General features: G+C 32.2%; 3 protein-coding genes across 5 annotated transcripts; 2 read left to right on the top strand and 1 right to left on the bottom strand.

Annotated features, from left to right (window-relative positions):
• Nucleotides 1–18: 18 nt before the first annotated feature.
• LOC128879793 (E3 ubiquitin-protein ligase Hakai) lies at nucleotides 19–4,238 on the top strand. 3 transcript variants are annotated; one of them, XM_054129266.1, is made up of 5 exons: nucleotides 19–253; nucleotides 2,325–2,428; nucleotides 2,584–2,895; nucleotides 3,073–3,261; nucleotides 3,339–4,238. In XM_054129266.1, the coding sequence occupies exons 2-5, from the start codon at nucleotides 2,327–2,329 to the stop codon at nucleotides 4,014–4,016; spliced, it is 1,281 nt and encodes a 426-aa protein (XP_053985241.1). In that variant the 5' UTR covers nucleotides 19–253; nucleotides 2,325–2,326; the 3' UTR covers nucleotides 4,017–4,238. The 3 variants fall into 3 exon arrangements, with proteins under 3 accessions (XP_053985241.1, XP_053985242.1, XP_053985243.1); XM_054129267.1 differs by lacking the exon at nucleotides 19–253 and adding an exon at nucleotides 343–367; XM_054129268.1 differs by lacking the exon at nucleotides 19–253 and adding an exon at nucleotides 556–574.
• Nucleotides 4,239–4,388: 150 nt separating this feature from the next.
• LOC128879795 (transmembrane protein 115-like) lies at nucleotides 4,389–10,597 on the bottom strand. Its single transcript, XM_054129270.1, has 4 exons — nucleotides 7,900–10,597; nucleotides 7,495–7,750; nucleotides 7,244–7,420; nucleotides 4,389–6,899 (listed from the first exon to the last, which is right to left on the bottom strand). The coding sequence occupies exons 1-4, from the start codon at nucleotides 8,348–8,350 to the stop codon at nucleotides 6,695–6,697; spliced, it is 1,089 nt and encodes a 362-aa protein (XP_053985245.1). The 5' UTR covers nucleotides 8,351–10,597; the 3' UTR covers nucleotides 4,389–6,694.
• Nucleotides 10,598–12,647: 2,050 nt separating this feature from the next.
• Nucleotides 12,648–16,582, top strand: LOC128879798 (uncharacterized). Its single transcript, XM_054129277.1, has 5 exons — nucleotides 12,648–13,039; nucleotides 13,213–13,634; nucleotides 13,761–14,187; nucleotides 14,261–14,401; nucleotides 14,966–16,582. Exons 2-5 carry the CDS (start codon nucleotides 13,538–13,540, stop codon nucleotides 15,060–15,062), a joined length of 762 nt encoding a protein of 253 aa, XP_053985252.1. The 5' UTR covers nucleotides 12,648–13,039; nucleotides 13,213–13,537; the 3' UTR covers nucleotides 15,063–16,582.
• Nucleotides 16,583–16,595: the final 13 nt, after the last annotated feature.

Here is a 16,595-nt window from a genome sequence, read left to right as displayed (position 1 = left end):
ATTATTAAACAGCACAAGGAATTCAGAGGTGACAAGGCATACTATTATACATAACATACCTGCGATTCGCATGGCATAGAATCGTTTCCAAGGTAACAACACTATACGACAGTACTCTACGTCATATGGATTACTACAATGAAGGTTGTAGCAACAGATTATTTCTTCATTCATCTTATATGAAATGAAGTTTAGTGAGAAACATTGGACTCTACAATAGTGAAAAAGTTTTTCCTCTAATTGTTGTTCAAGTGTAAGTAAAGTGTCCCTCTTACATCGTTTTTTTTAATTTTTGTTTTCATTACAAATACGATCTTGGCTCTTAAATAATACGTCACAGAATTCGATGTATAACCTATATCGTTAAGTAAGTAATGAATCTAAGCATGACGTTGAGCGTGAAATTTTGAAACTAGAATTTACTTCGTTTACTCGATACGTAAACGTAATATGTTTAGTAATAGTTCAATTGTATTTATCCTATTACACGATATCCTTACCACTGATGATGTCTTTTGTTAATATTTTCTTTATTATATATTTAATTTCTTTGGACATTAATATATTACAGACAGTGAGTAACTTTAATATTCGGACACTATGAGATTTTTACTTTGTTACATCATAACTTCGTTTCTAATAAAACAAATAAAAAACATAATCAAGTATTATATTAAGGTATATGTGTAGTAAATAATAGTATAAGTTTTACTTACATAACTTACAATGGTTGTTAAATAATACGATTTAAACAAAACATTGTCTGATTTTTGTGTTACTTTAATATTCGGATACTTGGTAGTGTAGCACCTTTTCTGAGTGTTTACACAGAGTTACTTCGAGTTAGAATAAGTGTTTGTTTACATACACAGTCAGTTGTTCGGATGATACTAACAAACTTTATTTCATCAGTTATTCTTCGATAACCGTTACATGCACGTGTATAATGCCATGCAAAAGCAATACCACGTATAATATAAAACTTCTGATTTTTCACAATGCAAAGGGGAAATTATGTAGACAAATTGCTGCCATACTCAACATGAGTAAGAGTACAGCCAACTGAAGAAGTTGGATGCAAGTGATAAGAGGAAACTAATAAGAAAAATAAAGAAGGATCCTTCACTCAGTGCACCAAAATTAGCAACAGAGCTCTTAAACGAGATTGGGAAGAAGGTACATCCCCAAACAATCCGCAGAGCCTTAAAAGATAGTGGTTAGAATGGAAGAGTAGCTAAGAAGAAACTGTATGTGAATGAACAGAATCGAAAGAAGAAATTAAATTTTACAAAGAATTTGTTTTCAAGGAAGAAACATGGTGGAACGATGTCATTTTTACAGACGAAAGTAAATTTAACATTTTTGGATCAGATGGACAAAGGATGGTGTGGCGTAAGAAAAATGAAGAATTTAAATTTAAAAATCTAAGGCCGACTGTAAAGCATGGAGGAGGCTGTGTGCTTGTCTGGGGTTGTATATCCACATTTGGGCTGGGCGAATTAGTTTTTATTGACAATATTATGGATAAAAATGTGTATTTGAACATATTAAAAAATAATTTATACAAAAGTGCTACACAAATAGGAATTTTAAACACATTTAAGTTTTACCAGGACAATGACCCGAAACATAAGGCACGCATCATGCAAGAATATTTACTGTACAATTGTTCAAAAGTTTTACAACCACCACCTCAATCACATGACCTCAATCCTATCGAAAATGTGTAGAATGAACTAGAGCGACGGTATCAGGACAACAACAATATCTTGAAAAGAAATGTTGAAACATCAGTTAAAAGAAGAATTGGACAAAATAACTATTGAATATTTAAAAAAAATCATTAGCAATATGCCACAACGTTTAACAGAAGTGATACAACAGAATGGCTACCCAACAAGATATTAAAATATATTATTATAAAAATTGGCCTCAAAATAAATAGTTTCTAAAAGTATCCGAATATTAAAGTAACGAAAATCAGACAATGTTTTATTTAAATCGTGTTATTTAACAATTACAGTAAGTTATGTAAATAAAACTTATACTATTGTTTACTAAACATATACGTTAATATAATACTTGATTATGTTTTTTGCTTGTTTTGTTAGAAACGAAGTTATGATATGATAATGTAAAAATCTCATAGTGTCCGAATATTAAAGTTACTCACTGTATATCATTTCCTTGGACATTCATAATGAACTTTTATATTTCCTTCCTGTTTTGTCGATGTTATGCTTAAACAACAAAAAATTGAATTTCACTTTTAACAGATGTCAAGCATTAGATTTTGTTTCATAAATAATGAAAATTAATTCTAGCAATGGAGGAAGATGGTGGTAAAAGAATGAGAGGTAGAACTCGTGGTAGAGCACGTGGCAGAGCACGAGGTCGTGCTAGAGGTAGATCTAAGAAACAAGTAAAGGTAAATTTGTTTATCATTTGAAAATTTCAGTTTTTAACTGGATCTGTGGATTATGATTAGTAGTCTTTACTAAGCATTTATTGATTAACTTATTGGTTATTTGGATAAGTTTTAATTTGTTAAGAAGAGATGAAATGCACATATGTTTGAAATAGGTTATTGAAAGTGACGAAGAAGAGACTCCTCAGCAAACGGAGGAAACTCCGACAGAAGCAGTTGGAGTTGAATTGGAAGAACATGAAGTTCCACCAACGCAACAGCCACCTTTGGAGCAGCAATTTGATTTGGAGGCTGATATATCACAGTTGGAAGCTCCAACATTTACAACTATTAATAGAGGACCTCCTGAACCGATGCTCCGTCTAAGATGGGACCACAGAGTTAATCTCATTGGAGAGAAAGTGTTAAACCCCATGATACATTGTTGCGATAAGTGTTTGAAACCAATTCTTATTTATGGGCGTATGGTGAGCAACATTTTTATAACAAATATATAAGAAGAATATTTTTTAGTTATCACAATTTTGAAAAGTGAGCATAATACATCTATATTAAGTTTATAGAACATAATAATTTGGTTTGAGCGTAATGTTTATGCTTCTTTGCTTAATATTTACAACTTATTCAAAACTTTGTTATTTCAGATACCTTGCAAACATGTATTTTGCTTATCTTGTGCCAAGAGAGAAGACAAAGTTTGTCCTCGTTGTATGGAGAAAGTCTCAAGAGTAGAGCAAACTGGTTTAGGTACTGTGTTCATGTGTACACATGGAGGAACTAGGTATGGAAATGCTGGATGCAGACGAACATATCTTAGTCAAAGAGATTTGCAGGTAATTTCAATTAGTCCCTCTTGGTTTTGAATAATTATATTTACTACATGAATAAATATCGTATAATTTGTACACAGGCTCATATAAATCATCGACATATATCAGCCCCACCGCAACAGGTTCAGGGAATGCAAGTTGATCCTCCTCAATATGTGCATTCTAAGTCAGATATAGAGTTAACAAAAGTTTCGTCGGTTGCTATACAAAATACTCGCATAAAATCCGTGCAATCACACATGGTACAGCCAATAATGGGAAATGATCCTAGAGTGAATTCAATGGTAAATCAGGCATCGGTAGAACACAGGCCACAGCATAGACCACAGGCATTGATATCAATGCAGAATTATTCCCAAAGTTCTGGACCTCCGCCACCAAGTAACGCTCCGTTAAGAACAAATCTGATAACCGTACCCATACAAGATACAGCCATAACAACGCACGATATGCATACGCAACAAAGTCATCATTATTATCCTCCTCCACCTCCACAAGTTACTTATGGAGGATATAATGTACCACCTCCAGTTTCACAGACACAACAGTACTATCAGCAGCCTCAGCACCCTGCTCAAGTATCTTATGTGCCACCGCCAACACCACAACAGCAACAGTATGTATCTTCAACGCCAACTTCGATAAGGCCATCTCCATCGGGATACATACAAGATCCATCATATGGTCCACCACCTCAACAACAAGCTCCACCACCTCAGAGTCAATGGTCACAGCACCAACAACAATTTTATAGATAAGTGAAATACCTCTACTTTGACGAACTGGTATACATTGTGATCAAACTATTGTGGACGATATGCAGCAAGCAAAAATGGTTATAGGTACCATTTCTATAAATGAGCTGCTCACTATTAGGAAAAAATAATTATAAAATATTTTATACTTTTCAAGGACTATATATGCAGCATTAAATCGCTAAACTTATACAATACTACAGCAATAAAGTTGTTTTAATTCTATGGAGACATGTATTTATTTCCTACTCTCAGGTGTGTAGCTTCTTAGAAAGGGTTTGTTAGAAAATATTAAATATTTCTTTTTTTAATTAATATCAAAATGTTTTATACTTATTATTTATGTACAATTAACAGATTACTAAAAATTATAATTATATAAATTAAATTTTCAATATAATATTAATAGCCCAAATAAGTATTTCTATTATTACATATATTGCAAAGCAGTTAATATTCGTTATCTCGTTCCATATACGGTATAGGAAAATAGGGAATACAAATTTTTCGGTAGAATTTAATATTGTACAGGATTTAACGATTTTAACGTATGTACAAAACTCATTATATATAACATGTACATATATATAATGTGTAATTATTACATTGGGTACTTAAAATATATTTAGTGAAATCAACAAATATTCATTTATTCGCACACTTAATTCTGGCCTTTCGCTTTTCAGCTCTAGTCATATTTATAATAATAAATATTAATTGACTAAAAATCTTATAATAAAAGTACTTAAAAATTTTTTATATAAATTTTATTTAAGTGGAAGGCCAAAATATGAATAACATACATTCTCAAACGACATATCTGTGTCATACATAAAAATAGTTTTTAATCTTACTCCATTATCACACACATGTCAATATGTCTACAATCACTGCATCTTTATAGAGTCTTGTTCCCTTCGCATTTTACATCATGCCTCATTGTATTTACAATCTATATATGAAATATCCACATTGCTATACATTTATATGAACTACTTTCCATTCACCTTTCTATATATATACTTTTTTTTAAATAATATGTTTAAACTATAGTGATCAATGTTTAACAATTGTTTGAGAATGTGGTACACATGGCAAAAAAAAAGTTGTAACATGTATTTGTGGCACAGCTGTTGATTGTTACATTGTACGAAGTAGAAAAATAATTATGATATGATGTCACACTGTTTAAATACTTGTAATTAAAAAGCAACTGGATCTATATCCATCATTCGTGTGGTATGTCAAACAAAAATTGAACGAAACATTGAATATACTTAATGATTTAAAGAAAATTTAAGTCAAAGTTTTGAGGAATGGATTTGAAATTATCTGTAGCATATACTTAGATACAAATATAAATAGGATCATTCCTAAAAGCAAACTGGAAAAAATTAATCGCAGTTAATTATTTGTGTTAAATAAATGTTGTCTAATTTTGAAAAATAATTAATAGCATTAAAAAAATAGTGATGTAAATAAAAAAAGAATGAGAACGGTGACTTATATCTGATAAAAATGATTTCTTGTTATAAAAAAAATAAAATATATTTTTAAAAATATTTTTGACAGAAAGAAATCATAACTTTGAAACAAGCTGCAAATATTTGTGTTCTATAATCATCTGATTTCAATGTATGTATGTATTACATATTAACGTTTTACGCTGTACAAAATATAGAATTGCAATCCCAATGGTATAAAATAATTTGTAAAATAGCATTAAAGAAGTAGTAACGTTTTTTTCAAAATTCAATCTGTCTCTAATTAAATTATTTTGTAACATTCTACTGGAAGCTGGACTGTTTTTTTTTATTCACTACTAATAGTAATGCACGTGTATCTTCCAGTTATCACTGAACAATATCGAAGATAAAATAATACTACAATTATGCAGCATCGACATCTATGTTCTTATTAGAAGCATTTACATTATTTATCACTTATCGATGTTACTCAGTTACATAAATAGTGTTTATAGTTCTTAGTTTCAAGACAACGATTTTGTTGGAAAATAGAATCACAAGTTAGAAAAATTGATTTCGTCACATTTGTTTTGCTTAAGAATCCTCTAAAGACTGTATATTGTATTATTGTTAATATGGCTCTACAATAAATAGACAGATTTTGAAAATCATTTAAACCATAACAGTACATAATAAAAATATCACAAATTATACGTATATCCTACGTTTTATAATTACCCCGTAGTTGTAAATTGAAACAAAATTTGTTTGTTTTCTTCATGTAATTTATAATTAAAATTTTACGAAATGTTTTTAAAATATATACGCGTAGTTATATTCAACGTATTTCACCAAATTACTTAATATTTTTTGATAATACCAAAGAACAAACCAACTCAATATTTACGTTTTTAAGGACTGATTTTTAAGGATGGATATAAGAACTGATTAAAAGCTATGAATACCAAGGCACCGCTTGAGTATTATATTTTGTTCTTTGGATTTATCCAGGTATAATTAATAGCTGAGTGCTTTTTCGATAACTGTGCAATGTTGAAAACATTTGCTATTAATACTTTCTTACGTTTTTTTCCTTATCCAGAAAGATCTTACTAGAAACGGCCATATTATCAATATATTTCAAAAAACAATTTCTTTAGAAGTTTCCTAACACATTTATACATATACTTATTGAAATCAGTCTGTTTGATGTAATCACGTATTAGTAGAAGCGTGATTATGTATGTTTACACTAACTTGTGGGATAAGAGGTGATGCAAGAGGTTTAGGTGTAGTAGATTCAGGTATTGGAATCGAAACTGCAGGAGGAATTGGAGAATGTTTCTTAGTTCGATCTTGTTGCCATGGCTTTGCATGATCCTTACTTAACCTTTCAGTTAAAGCTTTTAACGCTAATTGCCTGAAAATGATTAAAATTATGTATAATATACAAATGCTATTATGTTAAAATTTAATTTTAAAATGATTAAATTGTTAGCATTTTTGATTTTACTATACTACATACAGTACTGGACCATTTTAAATACAATGTTTACAATGCTCACATTTTTGTGTCTTATTCAGAAATCGATATTTTTACTAAAACTTATTAAATTTTCTAAGATAATTTATTATTACATTATCAATAAATCATTTTAGTGATTTAACAGCAGACAAACAACAATTTGAAATATCATAACATAGTCATTTGTCTGATACTGTATATAACTGTTTAACAAAATGTTATTTAAAAACACAACAAACCTTCTTCTTTCACTGTCATGTGGATCAATACCAGGAAGGTTAATAGTCAGACCAGGAGGTGCATTGGACATATCGAATCTTCTAACTACCTTTCTACAAATTCCAATACGTACAAAGAAACCATGTATCGTATTACTCACAACTGCTATTGGTGGTTGCAACACATTTGGAAAAAAACTACAATCAAAATTATCATTACAAGAATAAATATAAACTTGAACCTATCAGAAAATAATTAATTTACAATGTACCTTGCAAATGTAAAATTGTCTGCCATGTCACCACGCGTACCATTGTTATGTTTCTGATAAAATCTAAGGTATATCCACGATATCAATAAACCACTGAGAAACATAGTAGGATTAGTACCTTCCAATAATCCAAAAAGCCATAATAACACTCCCAAAATCCAAACCATTAATGGTATATTTCTGTTCGTAAACTTTCCTATCGGCGTTTTAACTAAAATATGATCTGGCATTATTTGTTTCACAGCTACCGCAACACCTACAAGAAAACATAAACAATATTGTCATTACGCTAACCAATTTTATATGCTACTTTTCACTTTTATCTAATTATTTAAAATATCGATAACATGCATGCAGTATCGATAGGTAGCTGACAACAAAAATGATCACGCATTAGAACTATACCAGCAATATATCCAGTCAATCCATGGATGTGTATGTCGAACAGTAAATCTGGATCATTGGTACACATGTATAGAAATAAGTAGAATAGGGCTGACAGGACTGCGACGCCAAAATTAACGATTGCGAAAAAAGTCATCATTTCCATCGCACCCCACAGAGGTTCGATCAATTTACCACAAAGCCCTACTGTGACAATGTCCACGCATACTTCCCAGAAGTGTATCTCGAGGAAACAGAAGGTAAACGCTGTCCATATCCAAAAAGCTGGAGGCAGTAAGTGACCTGGTGTCACGCTCAGAAGACGTACCGCTTCCGAGGAAAAGGAAAGGCAATAGGAAAACAGGACTACGACGCATATGAATTTCACACTGGTACTGGTGTTTCCTAAGAGGGCAGCGAATTGTTGTCTCAGATAGGGGATATTTCTACCCAGGCCCTTTATTGCTGCCATTTCTTCCGAGCAGCCCCCTTAACCTCTTTCCTTTGAATCAAAGTGCCACTTGCGCTGCGAGCTGCGACTTGACGTTTGCTACAAGCTACAAGTATAAGTTTATCAGACCCACATTGACTGCCTTCATGTCACTTCATGTCTTCATGGGTTCGCCAGTAAGATGCGAATTACGATTTCCCTGTTTGGTAAATATGAAAAGTGTATCGTATATGGAAGAGCGTTGATTGTCTGGACAAATAGAAAAATAACCAAGGACTATTCAACAACAATTCACGACTTCTTCAATTCATTAAAATTCAAACTTTTCTAAAAGAAATGAGAATGATTAACCTCATATAAGACAATGATTAAAACTATAAGTTCAACATGATATATTATATGTTAACCTCCATTTAAATCCAAATATACCTTACAGCTGTGATCGCTAATACCCTAAGGAGGCATGCGACTTTAAATAATATAATTAAAAAAAAAAAACTGATAGACGATTTTTTTGGCAATCGATTTGGGAAAATCAGAGTTATAGTCTGATGAAAGAACAAGAAATAAAATGATTTTCAAAGATGTGTAACAGTATAAATCTAACTCAATGGTTAAGTTTTTAAGGTGCTTCGGATTGAATTATAGTTTTCACTTGACTTGCTTCAGACGAATTCTTTTTCAGTGACAGAAATAAAGAGAATTGTGTGCTTTTGACAAAATCAATGAAATATTTTAATGAAACTTTCTATGACAATGAATTTTTAATAATTGTTTAATTTTTTCCAATGAATACAAGACTCTTAGTTCATAAACCCAACAGTAAAGCGTGTTCTCACTTATGTAAATTCATAAAAGGGTGTAATCTATACGTTAAAAAAAAATGCTCTAAATATTTGAAACATAATGTTCAAATAAGAACAAGTACTCTGTGTTTACTCTCGGATATAAGATAAATTTTATTATGTATAAATCTATGTAACAACATATAATTCTCATTTGTCATATAGTTTCATAGAAGCTTAAATAAAAAAAAACACTTGTTCAATTTTCAAAGTTTTGCTATAGTAAGAATATTTTTTTAAATTTTCTATTGTTATTCATATTAACATTTCTAGGATTTGCCTATTTACAATGACCTAATATGGTATTTTCAAAATAAATTAAGGCTGCACTTTACTTTGGCGGACCTAAAATTTTTAAGTTTCTTTTACATAATCCTGTAGATTTTATCGAGAAAAATCCGGAAATGCTAGTTTTAAGGCGAGACTAGGTCAGAAGTTATGAGCAGTTACAAGTGAGATTTTACCGTATTTAACTGATACTTTCGACGCCATTGGCTTGTAGCCATACCCAGTCGGTAAAACAGATTTACGATGGTGGCGGACTACAATATGTTAGTTCCAAAACCATATTAAATAATACGAGGGTCTGTATATCATCGTTTTTGCCACAAAGTAGCGTTGAGTAGCTGACAGGCAACGTCCAGACTGGTTCGGAGTGCAATATAAAATACAATCTTAACACTTTACCGACCGGTAGCGGTTCAACATCCTATGCCTTTTTCACCGGCCGCTCGGCAGCAGATCTTCCCTGGCACTGCGAATTGTACAAAAATTAAAAAAGTAAAAAAATTACGCCAAGTACATGAAAAAGTGGAGGACTTAAAGAGTAATCATAGAAAAATCGAAGATCCCCCTAAAAAAATTCAAGAAAGTAGAAAAAGATGTGAAATCGAAATGAGCAGCCAGTTCATGAAAGTCCTCTCCAATAAAGCGCAAGGTGACACTGTGTAACATAATATCAAATTCGGTGCTTTCCAACTATGCGCAGCTAAAATGCTGTGTTCAACAGTGCAGACGTTCAGACCCTAATGACAACTCATGTAAATTGACTGCTCCGCACTTTGGCGATGAAATGAAGAAGCTAAATAGTGTATCAACCACAAACTGAGACTGTGTAGACATTTGCCTAGATGTCCATGGCCTGGAAGTCAAATGCTTGGCGTGGCCAGGCAAAGGATTCTCAGATCATCAATACCCATATTTTCTCTCTCGCAGACTTTCACATAATTTGTCAGTTTAAAACGCCGACAATATGAGTACATTTTCATTATTTTACATTTTAAAATAATTCTTATTCATCAAAACCTTGACCTTGCCTGGCTACGCCAAGTATTTGACTTCCAGGCCACGGGCATCTAGGCAAATGTCTAAACAGTCTCAGTTTATGGTTGATACACTATTTAGCTTCTTCATTTCACTGCCAAAGTGCGGAGCAGTCAGTTTACATGAGTTGTCATTAGGGTCTGAACGTCTGCACTGTTGAACACAGCATTTTAGCTGCGCATAGTTGTAAAGTACCAAATTTGATATTATGTTACACAGTGTCACCTTGCGCTTTATTGGAGAGGACCTTTATGTACTGGCTGCTCATTTCGATTTCACATCTTTTACTACTTTCTTCAATTTTTTTAGGGGGATCTTCTATTTTTCTATGATTACTCCTTAAGTCCTCCACTTTTTCATGTACTTGGCGTAATTTATTTACTTTTTCGAAGTTTTTTATGGGGATCTCACTTCTTTTTACAAAGATAATTTGTATAGTGAATGACTTCAAATAATAGAAAATGGGAGATCAGTTTGAATACTTTAAGGTTTCAAAAGTACGCGGAATGCATTGCAGTAAGTCTCATTGCAAGAAATTTATTAAACAAGAAATGAGATATGAATACAGAGATCAACTATTTCTAACGCACAATTTATTGTATTAGAATACACTTCATATGTTCACAGAATGCATGGCAGAAAGTCTTGTAACAAATTTAAATAATGAGAAAATGAGAAAAGGAACAGAGATCCACTATTTGTAATAGATAATTTATTGTATTACAATAATATATAAAAAGAGAGGTCAGACTTAGTCTTTTAAGTTCTCAAAAGTATACACGATACATGACAGAAAGTCTTGTTGCAGGAAATTTAAATGTTACTGATAAAGTGATTACAATAATATAGAAAATGGGAGATCAGTTTGAATCCTTTAAGGTTTCAAAAGTACGTGGAACGCATTGCAGTAAGTCTCAATGCAAGAAATTTATTAAAGAAAAAATGTAATCACTTTATCAGTAACATTTAAATTTCCTGCAACAAGACTTTCTGTCATGTGTTGTGTATACTTTTGAGAACTTAAAGGACTAAGTCTGACCTCTCTTTTTATATATTATTGTAATACAATAAATTATCTATTACAAATAGTGGATCTCTATTCCTTTTCTCATTTTCTCATTATTTAAATTTGTTACAAGACTTTCTGCCATGCGTTCTGTGAACATATGAACTGTATTCTAATACAATAAATTGTGCGTTAGAAATAGTTGATCTCTGTATTCATATCTCATTTCTTCTTTAATAAATTTCTTGCAGTGAGACTTACTGCAATGCATTCCGCGTACTTTTGAAACCTTAAAGTATTCAAACTGATCTCTTTCCTATATCTGGCTTCAGACACATTATGTATATTGTAGACTCTAAGCTTACTATAATAGAAGACAAATGTATTTTTATTTTAAGTTCTACATTAATTTGCAAGTAAAATAAGGTTTGTATGTGTTATTTACAAATAAAATTAATGTCATACGAGTAATGCACAATTTACTATATTACAATACCAGATTCAGTCCCTTAAGTTTTCAAAAGCACACAGAACGCAATGCAGAAAGTCTTATTGTAACAAACTTACATGTTAAAAATGAAGTATGAAATGAAAAAAGAGTTCTACACTATTTCTAACCCACAATTTATTATATTATAATACCAGTTACAGTCTTTTATGTTTCCAAAGTACACACAACGCATCGCAAAATGTCTTGTTGCTAGAAATTGAAATTTTAAACATGAAATGAGAAATAAAGAAAGAGATCCACTATGTGTAACGCACAATTTATTGTATAAGAGTAAAATTCACAAGTATGCACAACGCGTGGCAGAAATTTAAATGTTAATAAATAAAGTGGGAAAATGTACAAAGAGATCCACTATTGGTAACGCACACTTTATTGTGTTATAATTCCAGTTTCAGTCCTTTGAGTTTTCAAGAGTACGCACAATGCATGTCAGAAAGTCTTGTTGCAAGAAACCAAATGTCACAAATTCAAACTGACAGTTAGAGGTTAGAAATGAACGAGCGGCATGAGTAACAGCCATATTACAATTCCGACCGACGAGCCTTGCCGACTGATTCCGAGAGTCGACGAATCGACGAACGGCCTTAGCTTCTATTGGCTAAGTGTTGACGAAAAATTCCTTGTCAAAGGAAAAGAAAAATGTTGCAGTTTTTGACACATTCATGATATGATATTATGATATCTCTGTCGTTCGAAAGCTTATGTGCGATTTACATGAGAAAAATGCCTTTAAATTTAGAAAATATTGCAGGCGTGTTGAGATATTCATGAAAGAAATGTCAGGTTAGGTTGGAATGGTCCATCTCTCCTGTAAAAGATACGTGGTAGCTCCAACGCCAGTATATACGCGGTGACGGATAATTTTTCATGTACTTGACGTCGAGATGCTACCGCGTCTCTAGATACGAGAGCTTACAGAGCAAAGCAACTTATATCTCAATTCAAAATAACAAATACTTGCTAGTTACCATAGCAGTTACCGGTCGGTGAGCGTTGGGGACAAAAAGTCGATTAATCGACTACCGGTAGGTAAAGTGTTAAAATGGCCAATGTGTTTCAACAAGCTGATATGCATTTGAAAGGAGCTGTCGGTTCACCTTGAAAAAACTTGAATTGCTGAATACTGATGTTGCTTGCAGTCGAAATCTCGATATTATCGTCTCGCATGCGTAAGTAATCGTGTTTTATTTTATTTTAGGTCGATCAGTAATTGACGTTCAACGTTTTCAACCCTTTTTGGCGAATTGGTATAAATTGTTAAAGGCATCAACGAATGTCTTCCTTTAAGTAAAATTATCAATACGATCGAGTATCAGAAAGTTTGACGATGTGCGAAATTTACCGTTTGTTGGATAATTATACTGTGGATGTTCACGAATGCCAAAACGCGTTTAAAGCGAGTGACGGAAAAAAATCTCATTTACAAAGAACATTTACTATAAATAGCACTTACTAATACGAATTGGAGCATCTGTGACATGTATTATGAAATATTTTAAGAAGTAAATAGGGCCGATCGATAAATGCCTGGAGTTTGTCCACGCTGTAATCGCGAGGTTTACTTCGCAGAAGAAAAATTGGCTCTAGGAAAAGTCTGGCATACGTTTTGCTTTTCCTGTCGTTAGTATCGCAAAATTTTGTTTAACAAATTTAATATATATTAATTTTATTTTCTTTGAACATCTTACGAATTTTTGTGTATCGATCGAGTAAGATAGTAATAGAGAAATTTTTAATGCTCCGTAGGTAACTGTCGAAAATTGCTGAATAGTTGCAGTGTGGTGACTCATCTCGGTGAATTATTTTGCAAGAGTTGCTACGTTCATCTATCAACCGTAAATCATGAAATCAAAGGAATACCTAACTCGCCTGCAACCGTAGAGCTTTCAGCTCAGGACTCGTTGAACTGTTACCGGTGTAGCGGTCAAAGTTCTATCGATAACGTGTCGTTAAGTAGAAAACAACATTGCAAATTCGACGCGTGTAGACTTCGTGGCGGAGGTAGTGAAGTTGAAGAGACAAACGTTTCTTTAGACGAAGAGAAAAGGTATTTCTTAGAAAACGAATGTGCAAATCTAGGTATTGCCAATTTGATGACAACAGTTTGTGATCCTCCACCCAGCCCTACTGCAGTGACCACATGGTACAATCGACAGCATTCAAAGTTTCGCAGGTTCAAATCCATCGTCGATACATTCCTACTTGTTCTAAAACTCCATTTGTTAACAAAACTTTCGTTTTAATAGTACACTACCACTGGAGCCGCAGAAGAATACCGTTATCGCGAAAGACTGTCGATACGAAGTACGGCAACAAGAAAGCGACCTGTCCGAGTTGAAGTCTTCGCTTAGCAATAATGAAATCGACGTCACAGACCCTTCGCTAAGGTACGAAATGTTTCTCCAATTCTTTATGCCTCGATTCGCTAAGAAATTGCTAAATTATTGGATATAACAGACTCTTATCCTTATTCAGTTCTGATAAGTAAGAGGTCGGTAACATAGGTTACATCGGATATTGTAAAATCAAACTTTTCTTTTACCGTTTACTTCGTACTAAAGGGTATAGCCGTATAAGGGTTCAAAAGTGCCCTTGAGCCAAATTAATCAATGAACATATCACTTAATAGAGTATTAAAAAAAACCATTTGTGCTAAGTTTCAACCCCGTACCCTTACTGGAAGGGTAGTTACAGCGCAAAATGCAATTTACAGTTTAAGTTGTATATCTTTTGTTCCGCTGTATCCAAAATTTTGAAAAAAAATTACAGGTATTCTACTTTATGGTGTACATGTTTGTGAACTTTTCCAGAATTTTTCACTGCAAAATGGATTTTTAAAAAATTCGAAAAGTTTAAAAATAATTCTTATTGATAGAAATGATGAAATGACCACATTTATATTTTTACACTGTTAGTGTTTTGTTATGGTTATTAATCTATAATTTTTTCAGATTTTTGGAAGTGGTGGAACGATGTTGGAAAAATCAAAAACCGATATTTGTTTATATTATTACCTTAATTTTTGATGTGACCATGTTCATATTGTGAGAGTTTTAATACCTTATTATCGTTATCAATATACAGTGGGTGTAGAATGTATTCGTACACCGATCAATTTCTCAAAAAATTTGGGGGAAATTGTAGTTTCTTAACTTCCTCTTTTATAATCAATGATATTTTACATATTCTCGGAAGTCTCGAAGATAGATATAGTTCAAACAACATTTACTAGTTAATATAATTTGTGAAATTAACAAAAAAATGCGAAAAGTGGGTAAAAGTATAGAAGCAATAAGTATTTGTACGATTCTTATGCCGAACCATTTACAGCAGAGTTTGTAACGTAAACACATTAGTTTATTGCTCCGTGAGAATTAGAAAACATCAAATTTCCAGGAAAGTACTTTTAAACAGTTGTGTGAATATTTATTGCTTTAACACTTCTATCGATTAATTGTTTTTTCCTTGTTAATTTCGCAACTTACATAAATAGCTATTTTTTTTGTAATCTATCTATTCTAGAGATTTCCTAGAACATGTAGAATGTCATTGTTTATAAAAAATAAGCTAATAAATTACAATTTTATACAGTTTTTTGGGAAATTGATCGCTGTACGAATACTTGCTACACCCACTGTATGATTTTTTCAGATTTTTTTGTAGAGGTGTATCACATACAAAGAAATTATAATTCGATATTTCCTTTCGTGCGTAGAACAGTAATATATTCGGGTTTTTGATATTTTTACTGCATTGAATGGTTATTATATACATGTTCAAAATAGTATGTATCAATATGTATCAAATAATATAAAACTTAAAACATTAGAAAAAATGTCAAAAAAGACCAATGAATATTTAATTTTTAGATGAGTCATTGTTATGAATTTAGATATGCCAGGCTTATTCTATGGACTTGTTTTCTTTGCTATTGAGATTTTCAGTGGGTATTTTGTTATTTCGTTTATTTACGTTTATATTCAGGAGAACTTTTAGTTCTCAACGATTAACAGGAAATTCTGAGTTTCTTTTGCTTGTGAATAGCAATTGACGTATCATAAACCGATGGAGTTGGGTTTTCCTTGGGAAGGCTGGGAACGTAAGGTTGGGAAGTAAGGCTATTTTGAAGAGTCGTGCTGATATGGCCGGAACTGTTTATTTTATTGTATAAATAAAGAAAAGTGAACATTGTTCAAATGGATACGGGAGAAAAGTCAAAACTTACATACGGAATTTGATCGTAATTCTTAAAATCTTAACTTGTCCAATACATGCAAAACTACTTTTAATATGCATACAACGACCATACGATGGAATAATATCAACTACCCGAATATATTACTCCTTTGCGCACGAAAAGTTAGAAAATATCGATTCAGAATTTTTTTGCATGTGATTCACCTCTCCAAAAAATCTGAAAAAAATTATATATATTGATATTATAGTATATTGATAACGATAATAAGCTATTAAAACTGTCACAATATGAACATGGTTACATGAAAAATTAAAATAATAATATTAACAAATGTCGGTTTTTGATTTCTCCCCAACATCGTTCCACCACATCCAAAAATCTGA

The sequence above is a fragment of the Hylaeus volcanicus genome, chromosome 7 (genome assembly GCF_026283585.1).
Source record: "Hylaeus volcanicus isolate JK05 chromosome 7, UHH_iyHylVolc1.0_haploid, whole genome shotgun sequence".
NCBI lineage: Eukaryota > Metazoa > Arthropoda > Insecta > Hymenoptera > Colletidae > Hylaeus > Hylaeus volcanicus.
This window is presented reverse-complemented; position numbering and strand designations above follow the sequence as displayed.

What these genes read in the sequence shown, in the direction of transcription:
- LOC128879793 (XM_054129266.1), top strand. Translation starts at nt 2,327, where the DNA reads ATGGAGGAAGATGGTGGTAAAAGAATGAGAGGTAGAACTCGTGGTAGA. An exon ending in GATCTAAGAAACAAGTAAAG is followed by an intron (nt 2,429 to 2,583) that starts GTAAATTTGTTT and finishes TGTTTGAAATAG; the next exon opens with GTTATTGAAAGTGACGAAGA. An exon ending in TTAGTCAAAGAGATTTGCAG is followed by an intron (nt 3,262 to 3,338) that starts GTAATTTCAATT and finishes ATTTGTACACAG; the next exon opens with GCTCATATAAATCATCGACA.
- LOC128879795 (XM_054129270.1), bottom strand. Translation starts at nt 8,350, where the DNA reads ATGGCAGCAATAAAGGGCCTGGGTAGAAATATCCCCTATCTGAGACAA. An exon ending in ATTGACTGGATATATTGCTG is followed by an intron (nt 7,751 to 7,899) that starts GTATAGTTCTAA and finishes GTTTTCTTGTAG; the next exon opens with GTGTTGCGGTAGCTGTGAAA. An exon ending in CATGACAGTGAAAGAAGAAG is followed by an intron (nt 6,900 to 7,243) that starts GTTTGTTGTGTT and finishes AATCATTTTCAG; the next exon opens with GCAATTAGCGTTAAAAGCTT.
- LOC128879798 (XM_054129277.1), top strand. Translation starts at nt 13,538, where the DNA reads ATGCCTGGAGTTTGTCCACGCTGTAATCGCGAGGTTTACTTCGCAGAA. An exon ending in TACGTTTTGCTTTTCCTGTC is followed by an intron (nt 13,635 to 13,760) that starts GTTAGTATCGCA and finishes AATGCTCCGTAG; the next exon opens with GTAACTGTCGAAAATTGCTG. An exon ending in GTCACAGACCCTTCGCTAAG is followed by an intron (nt 14,402 to 14,965) that starts GTACGAAATGTT and finishes TAATTTTTTCAG; the next exon opens with ATTTTTGGAAGTGGTGGAAC.